This window comes from Sporobolomyces koalae (genome assembly GCF_050403365.1).
Source record: "Sporobolomyces koalae JCM15063 DNA, S_koalae_JCM15063T_v1_ctg40, whole genome shotgun sequence".
NCBI lineage: Eukaryota > Fungi > Basidiomycota > Microbotryomycetes > Sporidiobolales > Sporidiobolaceae > Sporobolomyces > Sporobolomyces koalae.
Genome location: NW_027481731.1, coordinates 57200 through 72584, shown reverse-complemented (window position 1 = coordinate 72584; position 15385 = coordinate 57200). Strand labels below are relative to the sequence as shown.

General features: G+C 55.7%; 6 protein-coding genes across 6 annotated transcripts; 4 read left to right on the top strand and 2 right to left on the bottom strand.

The window, feature by feature from the left end:
* Window positions 1-211: 211 nt before the first annotated feature.
* On the top strand, window positions 212-1194 carry JCM15063_006098 (uncharacterized protein; the record flags this gene model as incomplete). The annotated part of the gene is made up of 2 exons (XM_076680566.1): window positions 212-320; window positions 419-1194. 2 exons carry the CDS (start codon window positions 212-214, stop codon window positions 1192-1194), a joined length of 885 nt encoding a protein of 294 aa, XP_076532306.1.
* Window positions 1195-1547: 353 nt separating this feature from the next.
* Window positions 1548-3411, top strand: JCM15063_006097 (uncharacterized protein; the record flags this gene model as incomplete). The annotated part of the gene is made up of 8 exons (XM_076680565.1): window positions 1548-1829; window positions 1902-1913; window positions 2027-2065; window positions 2140-2324; window positions 2402-2568; window positions 2634-2908; window positions 2986-3231; window positions 3307-3411. The coding sequence occupies 8 exons, from the start codon at window positions 1548-1550 to the stop codon at window positions 3409-3411; spliced, it is 1311 nt and encodes a 436-aa protein (XP_076532305.1).
* A 398-nt stretch (window positions 3412-3809) lies between these two features.
* On the top strand, window positions 3810-5402 carry NUC1 (ribonuclease; the record flags this gene model as incomplete). Its single annotated transcript, XM_076680564.1, has 8 exons — window positions 3810-4053; window positions 4141-4347; window positions 4420-4440; window positions 4516-4628; window positions 4702-4800; window positions 4863-4905; window positions 4986-5236; window positions 5307-5402. The coding sequence occupies 8 exons, from the start codon at window positions 3810-3812 to the stop codon at window positions 5400-5402; spliced, it is 1074 nt and encodes a 357-aa protein (XP_076532304.1).
* Window positions 5403-8100: 2698 nt separating this feature from the next.
* JCM15063_006095 (uncharacterized protein) lies at window positions 8101-9315 on the top strand (the record flags this gene model as incomplete). The annotated part of the gene is made up of 2 exons (XM_076680563.1): window positions 8101-8650; window positions 8732-9315. 2 exons carry the CDS (start codon window positions 8101-8103, stop codon window positions 9313-9315), a joined length of 1134 nt encoding a protein of 377 aa, XP_076532303.1.
* A 302-nt stretch (window positions 9316-9617) lies between these two features.
* On the bottom strand, window positions 9618-10889 carry JCM15063_006094 (uncharacterized protein; the record flags this gene model as incomplete). The annotated part of the gene is made up of 2 exons (XM_076680562.1): window positions 9618-10556; window positions 10620-10889. 2 exons carry the CDS (start codon window positions 10887-10889, stop codon window positions 9618-9620), a joined length of 1209 nt encoding a protein of 402 aa, XP_076532302.1.
* Window positions 10890-11624: 735 nt separating this feature from the next.
* Window positions 11625-14887, bottom strand: JCM15063_006093 (glycoside hydrolase family 5 protein; the record flags this gene model as incomplete). Its single annotated transcript, XM_076680561.1, has 12 exons — window positions 11625-11740; window positions 11807-12231; window positions 12296-12372; window positions 12434-12508; window positions 12576-12700; window positions 12767-12848; window positions 12924-13146; window positions 13221-13424; window positions 13493-13695; window positions 13764-13929; window positions 13993-14110; window positions 14173-14887. 12 exons carry the CDS (start codon window positions 14885-14887, stop codon window positions 11625-11627), a joined length of 2529 nt encoding a protein of 842 aa, XP_076532301.1.
* Between the last annotated feature and the right edge of the window lie 498 nt (window positions 14888-15385).

The window sequence follows — 15385 nt, the reverse complement described above, 5'->3', positions numbered from 1 at the left end:
GTTGAAAGGAAGTCTGCGGCGATGTCTCCTGACTCAGAAGGTACTTCCGGTCGGCAAGCTTGATCTCTCGCTCTTATGACTGCCAAGCTCTCGCCAACTCAGGGAGCGATCGAAAAAAATAGACATGATGATTCCCTTGAAGCAACTCTTGGTCCCAACTGCGTCCGGTCCTGGCAAGAAAGGAGCCATTTCCACCTCTTCGAGTGGGATCATGCTCTTGCCGAAAGGCTTGCAACATCCGAGGTTTGAATCGAAAGTTGCCGGCAAAGGAGGGTGGATCATGTGTCACGCTCAAGCTCTCGCCGACTTGGCTTCAAGAGGTGCGTTTAATGCTTGCCTCTCCGCCGTCTACCGACAGGATCCACCATGCTGATTCTCGGAGACGGTTCGACTCGTTTGTCCCGATGCATCTAACCAGGAAGCTACAAGCGCATCAACCCGAAACTGTCGATGCCGAGAAACGTACAAGCACTGCAACAATACACCGAGAGCCAACTCGTTCTGCGTGTCGCCCAAGAGATTGAAATGTTTTGCGAGCGAGCGAAAAGTTGGCCACGCATGACTACGATGGCAACCCCATTTGAACCCATCGAACGGCAACAGACGCTCGAGCTGGTCCCCGATGAGCGGCGGCAAGTGGAGATGATTCTCGATCTGACGACGTCGACAACGAGTCCAACGACGGAGGCGTACACGGAGACGGTAGTCAATTGGCTCGAGGTGCCTGGAGGCGAGAAGCAAGTGCCCGTTTGGAGACTCGGCGGTTCGATCTGGAATGCCGTGCTAGCTCCGGTTTCAGTTCGTGCTCCCAACCTTATGACGCGAACCACGAACGAACCCGCAACCAGAACGAGCGCAAATCCGACTTCACTCGGGGACCCGGATCACTCGACCGAGCTCTTGCGCTCGATCACAGACACTCTCGACTCGACGATCAGTCTGTTTGAAAGACGCCGTGCTCGTATCCTCGAGCCCGCCGCAACGACCGACTTGCCCAGTGAAGCAACGCAGGAACCTCGACCCTCAGCAGCTCAAGGCAAGATCTACGTGTTTTATTCGCCGCGCGCAGCAGAGTCAAGGTCGAGCGACGACGCGTCTGACGACAGTATAGTCAGGATCAAGCGGGACTTGGTCGACCTGTGGATCAGTTGCTGGAGGATCGGCTTGTGGCGCGGAGAGGCCTGGAAAAACTAGGGTTCGCGCTTCGGACCATCGTGCAAGAGGCGTTGTTTCCTACTTGCCACCGCAATGGCACAAAGGAGAGATCGTACGCGCGCGCGCGCGAGAGAGAGACCACGCGCGAAGCCCGTATCGCATCGGTAGACCGCAAGAAGCACATCAGAGTCGCTCGCATGAACGCGATCGCGATCGCAATCGTCTTGTGAGAGCAAATCACGACATTCATACGACGCAAAGGAAGGCTCAGAGAGACGAGAGAAGCGGTGCTAAAGTTGTTGGGATCGAGGAGAATTATTTGGCCCACGAATCGAGTTCCTCCTCTCTGCTCCCGCACCCCGCTCGCCGCGCCGTTCTCGCCCTTGTCCACGATGCTCCGTTCGCGACTACCCTCCCTCCTGCGCCCCGCCGCGGCGGTGACCCCTCTCCGCGCGGCGTTCCTGACCCGTTCGGTGCAAACGACCGCCGACTCGTCGTCGCTCATCTCGGGCGCCTCCTCGGGTGACAAGATCAAGGTCCAGCTCCACGAGGAGTACTTCAAGAGCCACCTGTGCGACACCCCGGCGCTCGAGATGGAGGTCGATCAGAACCAGCTGGTCGACATTTACCAACAGATGGTCTCGATGAGGCGCATGGAGATGGCTGCTGATCAAGTGCGTTCCCGGTTCACGAGTCTCGATTACCCGTGCACTGGCCAGTACTGACCTCGCCCGTCGCGCGTACAGTTGTACAAAGCGGTTCGTCGGGTCTTTCTTATTTCGCGAGGGGAATTGCCATCGCGTCCCAATCTCCGCGTCTCTCACCCTCGGCGCGTATCGGCGTTGCTGACACTCATGTATACTTCCTGCAGAAACTGATCCGTGGTTTCTGCCACTTGGCCATCGGTCAAGTAAGTTCACACTCGTCACTCGCGCGGTTCAATGACAGTTCCAACCCCGAGTTTCTCTTTTTCTCTCCTTACAGGAAGCCGTCTCGGTCGGTATGCACAACGCGATCAAGACTGACGACAAGATCATCACTGCCTACCGATGCCACCCCTTCGCTGTTCTCCGAGGTGGAACAATCAAGGGTGTTTTGGCCGAGCTTTTGGGTCGTGTCGATGGAATGTCCAAGGGAAAGGGAGGATCGATGCACATCTTCACCCCGACGTGAGTTTTCCAGATAATCAACGCGCGTTCCGCGGCCGAAATCTTACACTGTGTCATTGGTATTCGCGATTCGACAGCTTCTTCGGAGGTAATGGTATCGTCGGTGCCCAGGTTCCCCTCGGAGCTGGTATCGCCTTTGCCCAACAATACCTCGGACAGGACAACGAGCACGCGACCTTTGCCATGTACGGAGACGGAGCCTCGAACCAGGGTCAAGTCTTCGAGGCCTACAACATGGCTAAGCGTGAGTTTATACTTTCCTGTTCTCCCTTTTGCTCGGTTCCAATCGCTCATCTTTGTCGATCACAGTCTGGAACCTCCCCTGCGTTTTCGTGTGCGAGAACAACCTGTACGGAATGGGAACTTCGGCTGCCCGATCTTCGTCCAACACCAAGTACTACAAGCGTGGTGACTTGATCCCCGGTATCCAAGTCAACGGAATGGACGTGCTCGCGGTCATGCAAGCTGTCCGATACGCCAAGGAGTGGACCACTTCTGGCAAGGGACCCCTCCTCCTCGAGATGGTCACCTACCGATACGGAGGACACTCGATGTCGGACCCCGGAACGACCTACCGAACTCGCGTCAGTCTATCTCTCGTCTCTGTATCCTGTAGTCGTCTGAGAACGATTGACTGACACATGCGATTATTGAATTGCAGGAGGAGATCCAACACATGCGATCTTCGAACGACCCCATCACCGGACTCAAGAACCTCTTGCTCGAGTGGAACGTCATCTCGGAGGCTGAGCTCAAGAAGATTGACAAGGATGCGCGTACCGAGGTTGAGCAGGCCGTCGAGGAGGCCAAGGCGTCGCCCGAGCCCCAGCAGGGAGCCGACCTCTGGACCGACATCTACTACCAGGGCACCAACCCTATGTACATGAGGGGACGCGAGCGTGAGGAGGTAAGTGACGATCGACATGCACTGAACGGACAAACAAGATTGACGGTACTGATGTCCAAATTGCGCGCATGACAGGTCCACCACTTCCCCACGTCCGAGTCGGACCTTTACGCCGATGGACCCGCCCAGTTCGGTGCCAAGGACAACCAAAAGATGGACTCGCTCACCTCGACTGTCTAAATCAACCCACCCACCTCGCCCTGAACCGCATTCGCGCTTTTTGTTCCTTCTCTCGCTGCTCCTAGGGCGGCCCCTCTTTTCTCTCTTCGTCTTGATATTTTTCTTCCCGAGTACCATCGCCATCTCGTTTGTCATTGCTTCCTGCCTTGTTTACTTCCTCTCTCGCTCTCTTATCTCTCTGTCTCTTGGGTCTTTTTCCACTGCGCGCGCGCGTCCGCGCTTTCTCTCTCTCGTTCCCACGTCGCAATATGAATCTAGAATTCTCACGGAACTCTTGGAATGGCCTGTCGTCGTATCGACCGAAAGCGATCTTGGACTTTTTTTTTCATTCAACCCGCGCGCGTCCCGTCGCCGCGCTTTGATCTGCTGTCGCTCTTCACACCTCGATTACTAGGAGGATGTCGGCTTCGCTCGTCCATTTGGGAATTGCTGCATCTGCTGGCCTCGTGCTCGGTGCAGCAGGTGCCATCTCGTTCGGTTCACCCGCTCGGAAACCTTCGCCGTCTCCTTCGACTCCTGCCGCGCCTCCACCAACTCCTGGCTTCCCGCCTCAAGCGGGTCAAGGGACTCCTGCGCAGGTGTATCATGGTGGATTGACGGGTGCGGATCTGCGGAGTACGATCCTGTCGGGTTCAACCATCGGTAATAGACCTTGCCCTCTGTCTTGCTTCCTCCGTGTTCCCGACTGACGCGAAATTGATCGACGTCTTCGTCTCAATGTGCTCGTAGGTCCAGTAAGCGACATCCTTGTCCGAACTGGTTACACGGCCGCGTATGACCGCAGGAATCGGATCCCGGCATGGACCGCCGAACATTTGACCCAGCAATCGCTTAAGTCTGGAGGAGGTGATCGCAGCGAAAGCAAATTCATGGAGGATCCACAGATCCCTAAAATGTTCAGAGCGGGCTTGTTGGATTATTTCCGAAGTGGTTACGGTGAGCTTTGCAATTTCTTGCGTGCGACAATCCTTCTCTTGGCTTATACTAACTTCTGCGCATGTTGCATAGATCGTGGTCACATGGTTGCGGGTGAGCACATACCCTGACGCTTTTAATAGCTCTCGTCTGGTCGTCAAAACTAACGAGCATTCGCTTCGATTTCAGCTGCCGACTGCAAGTCGTCCCAAGTCGCCATGTCGGAAACGTTCCTCTTGTCCAACATTGCCCCGCAAGTCGGCGAAGGCTTCAACCGACATTACTGGGCTTACCTCGAAGCTGTACGTCACTTTTCTTCGCTTCCCCCTTCGCGCGTCGACCTTAATGCTCACCGAAAGGAAAACGTTTCCACAGTTCTGTCGCAACTTGACGAAAGACTTTGAGGATGTCTACGTCTTTACGGTACCGCTGTTCCTGCCAAAGAAGGACCTCCGGGACGGCAAGTGGAAAGTTGTGAGCCTATGATCCTGTTTGACCCTCTGTCCTCAATTCGACCTTGACCGTTGTCTCTACAGTCGTACGAGATGATCGCGCCTCAGAACGGACCTCCTTCGATCGGTAAGAATACGCTTATATCCGATTTCGAGGTATCCGCGATACAAAGCTCACACTTTCATGTTGCTCCTTGCGCTTACTAGCTGTTCCGACTCACTTTGCCAAAGTGATCCTCGCGTCCCGGACTCCGGCTTCGTCATCCCTCGCGCTCGTCTCGTCCAAGTCGACGGCTGATCGCAAAGAATGGGTCCAAGGCGCGTTCGTGCTCCCGAACGAACCTATTCCGGATCAGACTCGATTGGAAGGCTTCGTCGTACCGGTCGAGAGTGTCGAGAGATCGGCGGGATTGACCCTGTTGCCGGACAACATGCGCAACGTGAAAGAGCTGTGTCAGGTACGTAACCCCTTTCCTTTCCCCCTCCCAGATCCGACATCTCTGACCATGCACTTTGGTTGGAGTACAGGCCGTCAAGTGTGAGGTCGTTGTTCGGAGGTTTGACGATGCGCAGAAGAAATTGGGAGGCGGCAAACCCAAACTCGAACGCAGGAACAGTATCTAAACCGACCCGTTGCTCGCATCAATCACAACCTCACGCCAATGACTTGGTGTCACAACCCTCAAGCGGGAGGGCAAAACGTACCGCCAGAGTCTTTCTAGAGAAGGGTCTCAGGGGGAAAAGTTGTAGTAGCTTTAGCATTGTCGTTCTCGTTCTCACCACTTGCTGGGGAAACGATTGTACTGGATATCAAGGACGCGCTTGTTGGGGGAATAGAGCGGTGTATCAGTCTGTCACGCTCCCGCCGAATTCCAGGGGATCAGACACGGGAGAGCACTTGTGACGGATCCATTCTGGTTACGAAGTATTCCCGTATTCTTCAAAATTAAAGGAAGTCGCGGATCGCGGAGCGCAATGTAACCGCTCGCCCCTGAGAGGGCTCTCAGCCCATGAGCAGATCTGATCCCCTAGTCAAGAGACCCACAGAGCGTATGGCGAAAGGGACGAGAAGACGGGAGAAAAAAGATAGATATTGCGCCCTCATACGTACATACCTTGCTGAGTGCGAAAAAAGTAGGTCGTACCCGGGTTCGAACCGGGGTCATCCGGAAATCATGCCTCGCAAGAGCGAAGAATCAGAACCGAAGGTGATAACCACTACACTATACAACCTCAAAGAGTTACTAAGATAGCCAAGTATAGCGTATAATAACCTCTTTGTATTGTACTCAGAGACGATAAGCAAAGGAATCCGGGCAAACGTCGAGTCGACTCAGGCAACCGTCCATGTCGAAAAAGGCAGCATTTTGAACGAGCGAGAACGCGCGAGAACGCGCGAGAACGAGTCTCTTTCACCAGCGAGGCCTCTCTCCAAGCAGCAAAGGCTCGTCCTCTCAAGCATGCAGTGTTTGGTACCGAAAAGTATTCGTTTCTGGTGTTGATGTTACCCCCTTTCCGTAGATATTTCATCACGCACACATTACAATTTTGACCCGATCACCATAAATCCTTGTTCACCGCTTTACCTCCACATGCTCCAAATCGAAGAGAGATTCGTTCGTTGTCGCGTGAGGGAGAGAGAGAAGGAACGGGAACAGATAGTCGGGGAAATAGTAATGCGAAGCCCAACAAATCCGTTTAGATGCTGTAATTGGGTTGTAGCGAGGAGAAGCGAGGGTCAGTTTCAGGCAGCTCGAGGAAACGAGGACAGTGGGGGTAATCGAAGAGGGAGACTTACTTGAGCTTAGTGCGGCGCCAGTGACGACGCTTGGCTATTGAAGGTCGGCAAGTAGGGAACGGGTCAGTGGATCCGGCAAGGACGAGAGGGAAACCGATCATGTTGACGCACCGTTGTACTGGATCTTGGAGTCGCTCTTGAGACGGAACCACTGGGGGATAGGGCTGTCGAGATGATTGCATAGGTCAGCGCGAGGATCTCGATGCGAGGTCGAACAGGTAGGGAGAGCAGACTAACCGGTTCTGCTTGGAAGCCTTGGCGAGGACGACCTTGGTACGGAACGACTTGTTGGAAGGCATCTCTCTGTATGAATGGGATCGGGCAGAGCAGGGCAAGGGGAGGGAACGGGACACAGGAACGAATCAGCACTCGGGTCGACACTGGCGGAACGGCGTCTTGGTTTGTTGCTGCATCGATGGCGCGTTCTGGAGCCTGTCTGTAGGTCTCCAGGTCTGCTCGTTCGAGCTGGTGCTTCGTTTGCCTGTCGAGGCGGGTGGTCGTCCTTGATGTCTGACTGGACTCGGTCGCAACCGCCGCGTGCTCTCCCTATCCCTTCCCTGCTCGCCCAGACCTCGCGCCAGTCGTACGTTACGATCTGACAATGTCTTCGTATCCCTGCCTGGCCTGTAGCGAGCCAATTGGAGGTGCAATCGCGAGTTTTCTGGTTTTTGCCCGAATCGTCTCGACTCTCGCCTGTCGAATGGAGGTCGATGGCGAGCGTTGCGGGTCGGGGCCTACGGAGTGCAGCTGAACAGTCGAGCGATAGGCGGCAGGTATACTCACGAGGTGATGGACGAGGTGGCTCGAGAGACCAGAAACTGCGCCCGCCTTCAAGCTTTTCCCCCCCAAGCCTCGCCGCCTCGCGCGCGCGACTTACCAACCTCGAATTTTCCCTGCCTCATCTCGCATCAACCACCTCATGCTGCTGGCTACGCTCTTGACACCTCGCCGTTGACTCTGCCAGACTATTTTCGAGACACAGCTGACTGCTTCGACGAGCGTTCTCCAAGCGTTCTCGCTGCTTCCCGAAGGCTCTCTTCTCCTCGATTGATCACAGTCTTATCCCACGTCTCTTCTGCCACGCTGCTGTTCTTGCCCTGACGAGTGGAAACGGCTCGCGAGCTATCTCCCCAGCGGCCATGAATTTTCTTCCTTGCCCGCTTTCGCTGTGACGCCCTTGCTATGTGCATCAAGGCTGCTCGCAATTGAACGTGATGATGTGCTACTCGCCGACATCGCTTCGTCAAAAGGCGCTATTATCAATTGCTGTCACGGATCCCACAAACAAAGAGATCTGACGTTTCCGAATTCAGAGCAGCTGACCGCGACTACATCGGAATCACGCGACTACTCATACTACTCGTCGCACAGGAGGACGGTTCGAATATGCTGGCCCGTGTGCATCGAACAGGAGCTCGATCGCGAGTTTCGCCTGCGTTCAGGCCTCGAGTTCGACGATTGAATCTTGGCTTTACTCCTGTCATCCTTGCTCTCCTAACACGAGTCACAAGAGAGGTACCATCGATGGCTGATCCCCATGATGACTACATCCGGATTCCAGTCGATTCCGAATTACGCAACAGGGGACTGTCGCAAAGAGCGCGAGCTGCTCAAGGGCCGGGCGCTGCTTCGGATGTCCATTCAACTACTCACAACCCAGCTTATGAGTCGTACCCCGTACCGGCTGCCTGGAACCCCGGATGGACGAATGCCGCAGTCTATCAACAGGCCCCTGCGCCCAACCAAACTGCATGGACGGACAACACGACCCGGCACTTCTATTCGGACGCTCAGCAACATCAGGTGAAATCACCCTGGATTCCCCAACCCCGTGGCAACTTCTACCAAACTGCCGGCGACGTGACCCCTTACGCCTATCCTGGAACTTATCCTGTACCCGGCTATGAGAATTTCCCTCCCGAACCTCTGGCGATCGCGCACCCGGTCTCTTCACCCAATCAGTCCGGACTTCCTTCGCACCGACATCTTCCATCCTCGCAGTACAATCTTCCATCGTACCCTGCTTTCACCGATTTCAACCAGCCTGACCACCCTCCAGCGATCGCTCAGCCTGGTAAGCGAGCATAGAGCAGCTGCCTACCGCGCGGCAACACTGAGTCGATCGCAGGCCTTGCAGCTCCGACGAATGTCATAGCGGCAGGGTTGGAACCGCCTCAAGTGCATGGAGGACGGGCCAAAGGTCATCGACAACAAGCTCCACATCGTCGCCGCCCTTCTTCAAAGGCGAATGCGAATATCTCGCCTAGAACTGGTTCTTCCCGTTCGAGCTTGGTCAGCTCGCCTCTCAGCGCGACCAGTCCCCGTTCGAGCTTGCACAGGCCGCCTCCCAGGGCAATCATGCCCGCCCCTCCCAGCTCGCGTGCATCTGTACAATCTCGAGGCCCTGTCGCGCCTGGACCTCTTTTTAGGACTCGCAAAATTCGCACTTCCTCTTCCACTCCGATTCATGCCCAGGGAGAAGGTTCGACCACCGCTGTTGCTCAACACTCGTCGAAATCGATTGGAGTGCCCTCGATATCGTCTGAAGAATGGAAATACAAGACCCTCCACGCCGAACTACAAGGACTCGACGCTGAAATCGCGAGGATCCAAAAGCTACAGTCAAGGCAAATTCCGACCAAGCACCAACTCTCTAAACTCAAGCTCGAGCGAGCCGAGTGCGCCGCGCAGCTAGCCAAGGCTAAGAAAGCTTGGGACGCTGCCGCCGAGTCAAAATGAGCTAAGCGGGCAGAGCTGAACCTACTACGATTGACTAAGAGATAGCGCTAGCTGGATGTGAGGGAGCAGGGGAAAAGGTGAACAGTGAGCAAAGGTGCGCGGCGTTTTTGCGAGGAAACCGGCTGTTTGCGCTCGCGCAGAACGGTGAAACTGGCTCGGACAACAGGCAAAACAGGAATGATGGGAAAATAATACAAACACGGTTTCGAATTCGCTGAATTGCTTAGATTACATGAGGCTTTCGCGAACCAAGAGCGCGACAAGTATCGAAGATAATAAACGAGATTGCCACACTTGATGATTCAATACGTTACCGCTCGAATCTCCCGCTTGTTCGCGATGTTGAGTGTAATTCCTAGCAGATCGCACCGCCTCTGTACCTCTGCTTGAAAGTTGTCGTCGCAGTACTGGCAGTCGCTCGAGTTGATCCAAATTCGGATGCCCTTCAACTGTTTCAACTCGGGTTCGTTCACGGCTTCGAGAAAGAAGCGGTACAGTCCCATCCAGTCCGGTGTGCCTCCTTCGTCCAACACGATGACATTGCGGCACGTCGCTGGGAGACCAATGAGCAACCAGGCTGCACCGGCAGAAACGGATCCGAGCGTCAAGCTCTTGAGGTTCTCGAGTCGAGACAAGACGTGTCTGAGCGTCTCGACCTCCGTCCTTCTCGAGTACAATGGGAACTTGAAGTAGAGGTGCTCGATCGACTCGCCGAAAGCGTCGAAGAAATCGATTGGAAACGTGGCACCCGAACCCCAGCATCGTCCGACACTCTCCTCGATGAAATCGAGTTCGAGTACACGTATCCGGCGCAACGACTCGAGGTCGACGAGGTTCATCGAGACGAGTTCCAGGTATAGCGGAGATCGGAGGATGAGACGGCGGAGGTTCGTGAGCTTGACCGCGGTCGGATCCGGTACGACCCTACGACGGTCGAACGGCCTCAGGTGATTCAACGGGTCGACGAGCGTGACGAGATTGGTGGCGAGATCGAGCTCGGTCAGGTTGTGGCACAGGCTGAGCAGGAGCCTGACCACTTCGTGATTTGGATCGGGCTTGGTCGTCTTGACCCCGAGCGTTTCGACCTTGTCGAAAGAGGCGTCGTACGGGATGGTCGGAGACGGCACGACAATCGAGAGGTGACCGATGACATACAATTCTCGAATTTTGGGCAGGGCATAGAGGACGAGAGCGAGGTCGAGCACTTCGAGAGACATGACTTCTCCTCGATCAGCGAAATCCTGTCGTTTCGGGCCAGGTCAGTCACTCGGCGTTTTATACAGCAGACAAGGAGCAGGGCTAACATTGAGGATCTCGAGACGACGAGCGAGTCCCGGATGTGGGCAGAGACGAGTGTGGCTAATCAACTGAGGCTGTTCGAAAGCGGTTCGTCGGATCGTCATCGTGTAGAAGAGCGCTTCGCGGGCTGGGACGGTTGTTGTCTTGCACACGAGCACGAACGATTGCAGGTGCGAGCGGTCGACAAGTTCGCCAGCGATCTTGCGAAGAAGCTCGAGGGGAAGGTTCGCGAGTCCATGCGCGCTCGGCCTATCGACGCGCGGCGAGGCCGGCATTCAAAGCTTTGCTGATTGGGTTAGTGCGTAGCTGAAGATACACAGAATCTGTACACCTACCAAGCAGCCTGATCGCGAAAAGTAATCGGGAGAAAGCGCTGGAATGTACGAATGTCAGCCTCGCGCTCCAAATTCTGAATCCGAGAGCTCGACCGAGACATCCACGCGTTTGGCTTCCGGTATGCGTTGCGTAATCAGCGACATGCTTCGAAATATCGACTGAAACCCGGCTTTTGCGCACTCCCCTCGCCGGGGACTGCTTTCACTTTGAGGAAGGGCAAAAGGGAGAGTGTCTGTTTCAATTCGTTCGATCCCTCCAGATGGGAACACATGTACAAAGAATGCGAGAGAGGGCAGGTGCCAGCAAGCGAGGGAATGAGGGGTGAGGATGAGAGGAAGAGAGCAAAGGTGTGTGAACGGACGAGGAAGACGACAGCATGCGAAAATCGATACAACTGCTAAGTGGGGGTTTGAAGTCGTGGTAAGAAGGTCGTGAAAGGAGACAAGAGACGGAAACAGAGAGAAAATGCGAAATGAAGAAGGGCGAGGAGGGTAAACCCAGATCTGGAGGAACAGGCAGGGAGGGTCCGCCAAGAAGGAAGAGACCGAGAGAATCGTTGCAATCAATGCAGGTTACGGATCGGGAAAGGCGGGATGCGAAAATTGGGAGAGCGTCCGTTTTGTATGTTTGCAGGAGTAGTCAGTGACAATGTCGAAGATCCGGTCAAAGCGGTCTTAACGACGGATCGGGGTCGGAGGAGGCGTCGGGCGAGTGACGGTCGGAGTCGAGTTGAACACGACTGAGCGCTTCATCTTGTTCGCAGCCGCTCCGGTGCAAGCTGCAGTCGGGACTGTCGCGAGAAAGGACACAGATCAGCGCGTGAAGCATAATGTTGGAATAACGTGAGATCACTCACTGGCAGCTTGAACTCCCGACCAAGGATCAGGGTAAGAGCAACCAGCAACGGGCGTGTAGAAGCCGGCCGTGTCGGTCGGCTGAATCCACCCATCTCCAACATTGGCGCTGCTCGAGTAGCCCGAAGGGAAACTCGTAGGCTGTGATGCCGGAGGAGCGGTAATGATGCTGCCGGTTTGGGTGTAGGTAGGCAAGACGTCGACCGGGGTGGTGCCGATCGAAGCAGGAGGCCACGCCGAGAATGACGTGTACATCGCTTGGTCAGTGATTGAGCCAGCACCAGCTCCTCCCGTCATCCACGGGGCGAGTGTCGGTGCGGGAAGCGTTGTGTAGCCGATCGAGAAGCCATTCGAAGTCACGAGCGAAGGGCAAGCGCCGAGTGCGCTGCGGGGGTCATCGGGAATCCACCCTTGTTCGAGACCGAGTCTGTTGTGGGACAGGACTATCAGCGGTCTGACTTCTCGATCCCGGCCGCGCGCAGGAGACTTACTGGTAATTCCACATTGGGTTCGCAATCTTGCCGAGGGTCGTAGAGAATCCGGTCTTCCAGGTCCAGAAGAACCAATGCTGCAGACACGAGGCAAGCCGGTGAGCAGTCATCACCACGCTAGAGAGCGAGAACACATACGCGAAGAGCATCCATATGAGCTTCAGCAACAAGCTTCAAGCCGCCCTTGACGGTCGAGTTCCAGTTCTCCCAGTCCTGTATGGGCCCAAGACAGAGCATCAGTTTGTTGGCAGTGATGGGCTGTAAGCATGCAGGGCCTTACATTCCATTCGTCACAGCTTCCGACAGCAGCGAAAGCGGGAGCCGTCGTGTTTCCTGGGACATAGTAGGTACCGTCGTAACGCTGACCGTTTCCGACGTTGTTCAACCATTTGCCACAGTCGTTGACTGGCGCACACCATGTTCAGGATCAGCCTCGTAGCTTAAGACAAACACGATGAAAGTGGTACGCACTGGCAAGACTCCATTCTCCTCCAATCGTGAGTCCGAAAGTGTTGGTCGAAGTGTTCATGTTTTCAGCCCAGTAGTTGCAAGGCTGTTTCGGCGTGGCAGAGTCATCGTGGGTCAGCTCGGTGACAATGCCTGAGACACAGACGGAAACAATGCTCACGAGCGCAGCTTGGTAGCTCAGGCCGTAGTTGTTCGGAGTACTGAAGCACAAGTATCGGTGACTATCGAGCGCGACACGGTCCCATCCGTTCAAGAATCCATCCCAGCCACCGTTCGCGACGGGTTGAGCCATGTTGACGAATCCATCGTGGAACGAGATGAACGGTCCATTGTTCTTGCCGGTTCCTCCAATCGACCTCATCATCTCGTACGATTCAATGTAGCTATCCGACAGTATGCCACAAGGCGTCAGTGAAGGCTGAGCAATGGTCACAACGGCAAAGTAGATGCGGCTCACAAATGACGGAGAACATCGACTCCGATCGTGGCGGCGTAGGGCTCGTTCAGGACGGAGAACATGGGAACGACATTCTTGTACTCGGGTTGCGAGATGAACTCGGTCACGGTTCGGATGATGTTGAGCGTCCTCTGGGCGTTGGCAATACCCATGACACCATTGAGGAAGTTGATCGTTCCTTGCTTGCCCGAGTGGTTGTAACCGCTGAAAGAGACGAAGAAATCAGCTCTGCGTAGAAAACGCCTGGTGAGCGGTTACAATGGAGGACGTACTTTTGGGAGCCGGGGACAGCGTGGAGGTCGAGGTTGACCCTCAACCCGTACTTCCTCGCCCAGCCGAATGCCTTCAAGAGGTAAGTCCAGGCGACACCTTCCAGGAACGGCTCGCCCTCGTACGTCTCGATCGCCCACCATCCAAACGGAATACGAACCCAGTTGAGTCCGGCAGCGGCGATTTGAGCGAAATCTTTCTCAGTCTGTCCGCGGACACGCTCGGCAATTCGTCAGCTTGAGGTCGTATCAGATGAAAGAAGAGACAACCTACGATGAAAGTCTCGTAGTGCTCCGTCATGGCGTTGGTCAAGTTTGAGCCGAGTGCTTGCGAAAGAGTCCATTCGTCGATCGCGTTGTTGGTCGCGGTTGGCGAATTCGAGTTCGAGTTGAAAGGCTCAAACATGCCCGGCACGATGAAAGGCTCGAGCACGAGCCAACTGTGATCGGGAGGATCATTGAATTCAGCTTGGGAGCGCAACGTCAGAAGAGGAAGTATTCACCCTCCGAGATTGACTCCGAGGATCAAGTGCTTCTCATAATCCCATTCTTCGTTGAGCGCCGGAATGTCTCGCTGAGGCTTGGCAGTGTCGTTGAAGGGGATGCTGACCCAGAATCCGCCTGCACGAACAGAGTGACCGGTCAGGACCCTCGTTTTCGAGAGCAGGATGGTCTAGCCTCACCAAAGGTGTTGTTGTAAACAAATGATTCACCGTTGGCCATGTAGACCGTCGATCCGTTGCCTCCGTACGGAGCTGTCCTCCAATCGACGTTCGAGTCGGTCGAGCTGGTCGGAATGCCTGCTTCGGTTCCATCGTTGCTCTGCGACACGTTGTTGTTCTTCTTGTTCTTGTTTGAAGCGACCGCAGCCGGCACCGCGACGGCGATCGCGATCACGATGATTGCCGCAAGTACGGCGAGGAGAATCAGTTTCTTGGCGCGAGACGATTTGCGCGACCACCATCCGGTGCCTTCGCCGCGACTGCTCGAACCACTCGAGCCATGCTTCTTGCGCAGGGTCGGTACGGCGCCCGTCGCGCTGCCGAGCCCCGACGCGGCGTACTCCTTGTCGCGATACGCCTGCATCGGCGCGAGGTTTGCCTGGGATCCTTCGGGCGTCACATCGTAACTGTCGTGTCCCCACGCACCCGAGTGCGGTCTCGGCGAGCTGAAGTCGCCTCCGGTCGAGTACTGCGACGCGAACGTCTGTTGCGACTGACTGCGACGAGTCGGGTACTGGTCGTCGTGATCTCCGAGGAACGCAGGAGGAGGCGAAGTCGATAGCTCCTCGGTCGAGCCAGGGATCGGTGCGTTCGCGTAGGAGCGAGACGGCGGGTACGACTCGGCACCCGGATTGGGCACTGCCGAGTAGAAATCGGCAGACGAGCGGTGTGCCATCGAAGTGCGGGGGAGGACGGTCCGTCCAGTCACGAATCTGACGTTTGGGGGCCTCGCTGGCTGTGTTTGCGTGGGCAAGCAAGCAAAATTGTCAGTGAGCCGAACCTCGGGGAAACGCGACTCGCACGCGGGGCAGGGTTGAGGATTCAGCAGGAATCAGGTGATCACAGGGTGCGAGCGCACGGCGAGCTGACAGGAGGACAGCAAACGTGCTGCGAGTCTCGGCCCTTTGGCACGACGAGGATCACCGCGTACGGCGAGAGGTGAGGCGATCTCCTTTCGCCAAGCGAATCCAAGTCGCTCGCTCATCCGACTCGCCTCGCTCCTCTTCCGCTGCTTGGCCCATGTTCCACGCACCTAGTCGCTGTCCTCTACGACTCGCTCGCTCTGGCGCGTACCCTCCCCCCGGAAGCGGTGGAAATGATTTGAATTTTGAGTCGATCTTTCGACTTGCGGAAACTCCGCGTGCTGCCAAGCTGGACCGGAGAGAACAAGCGG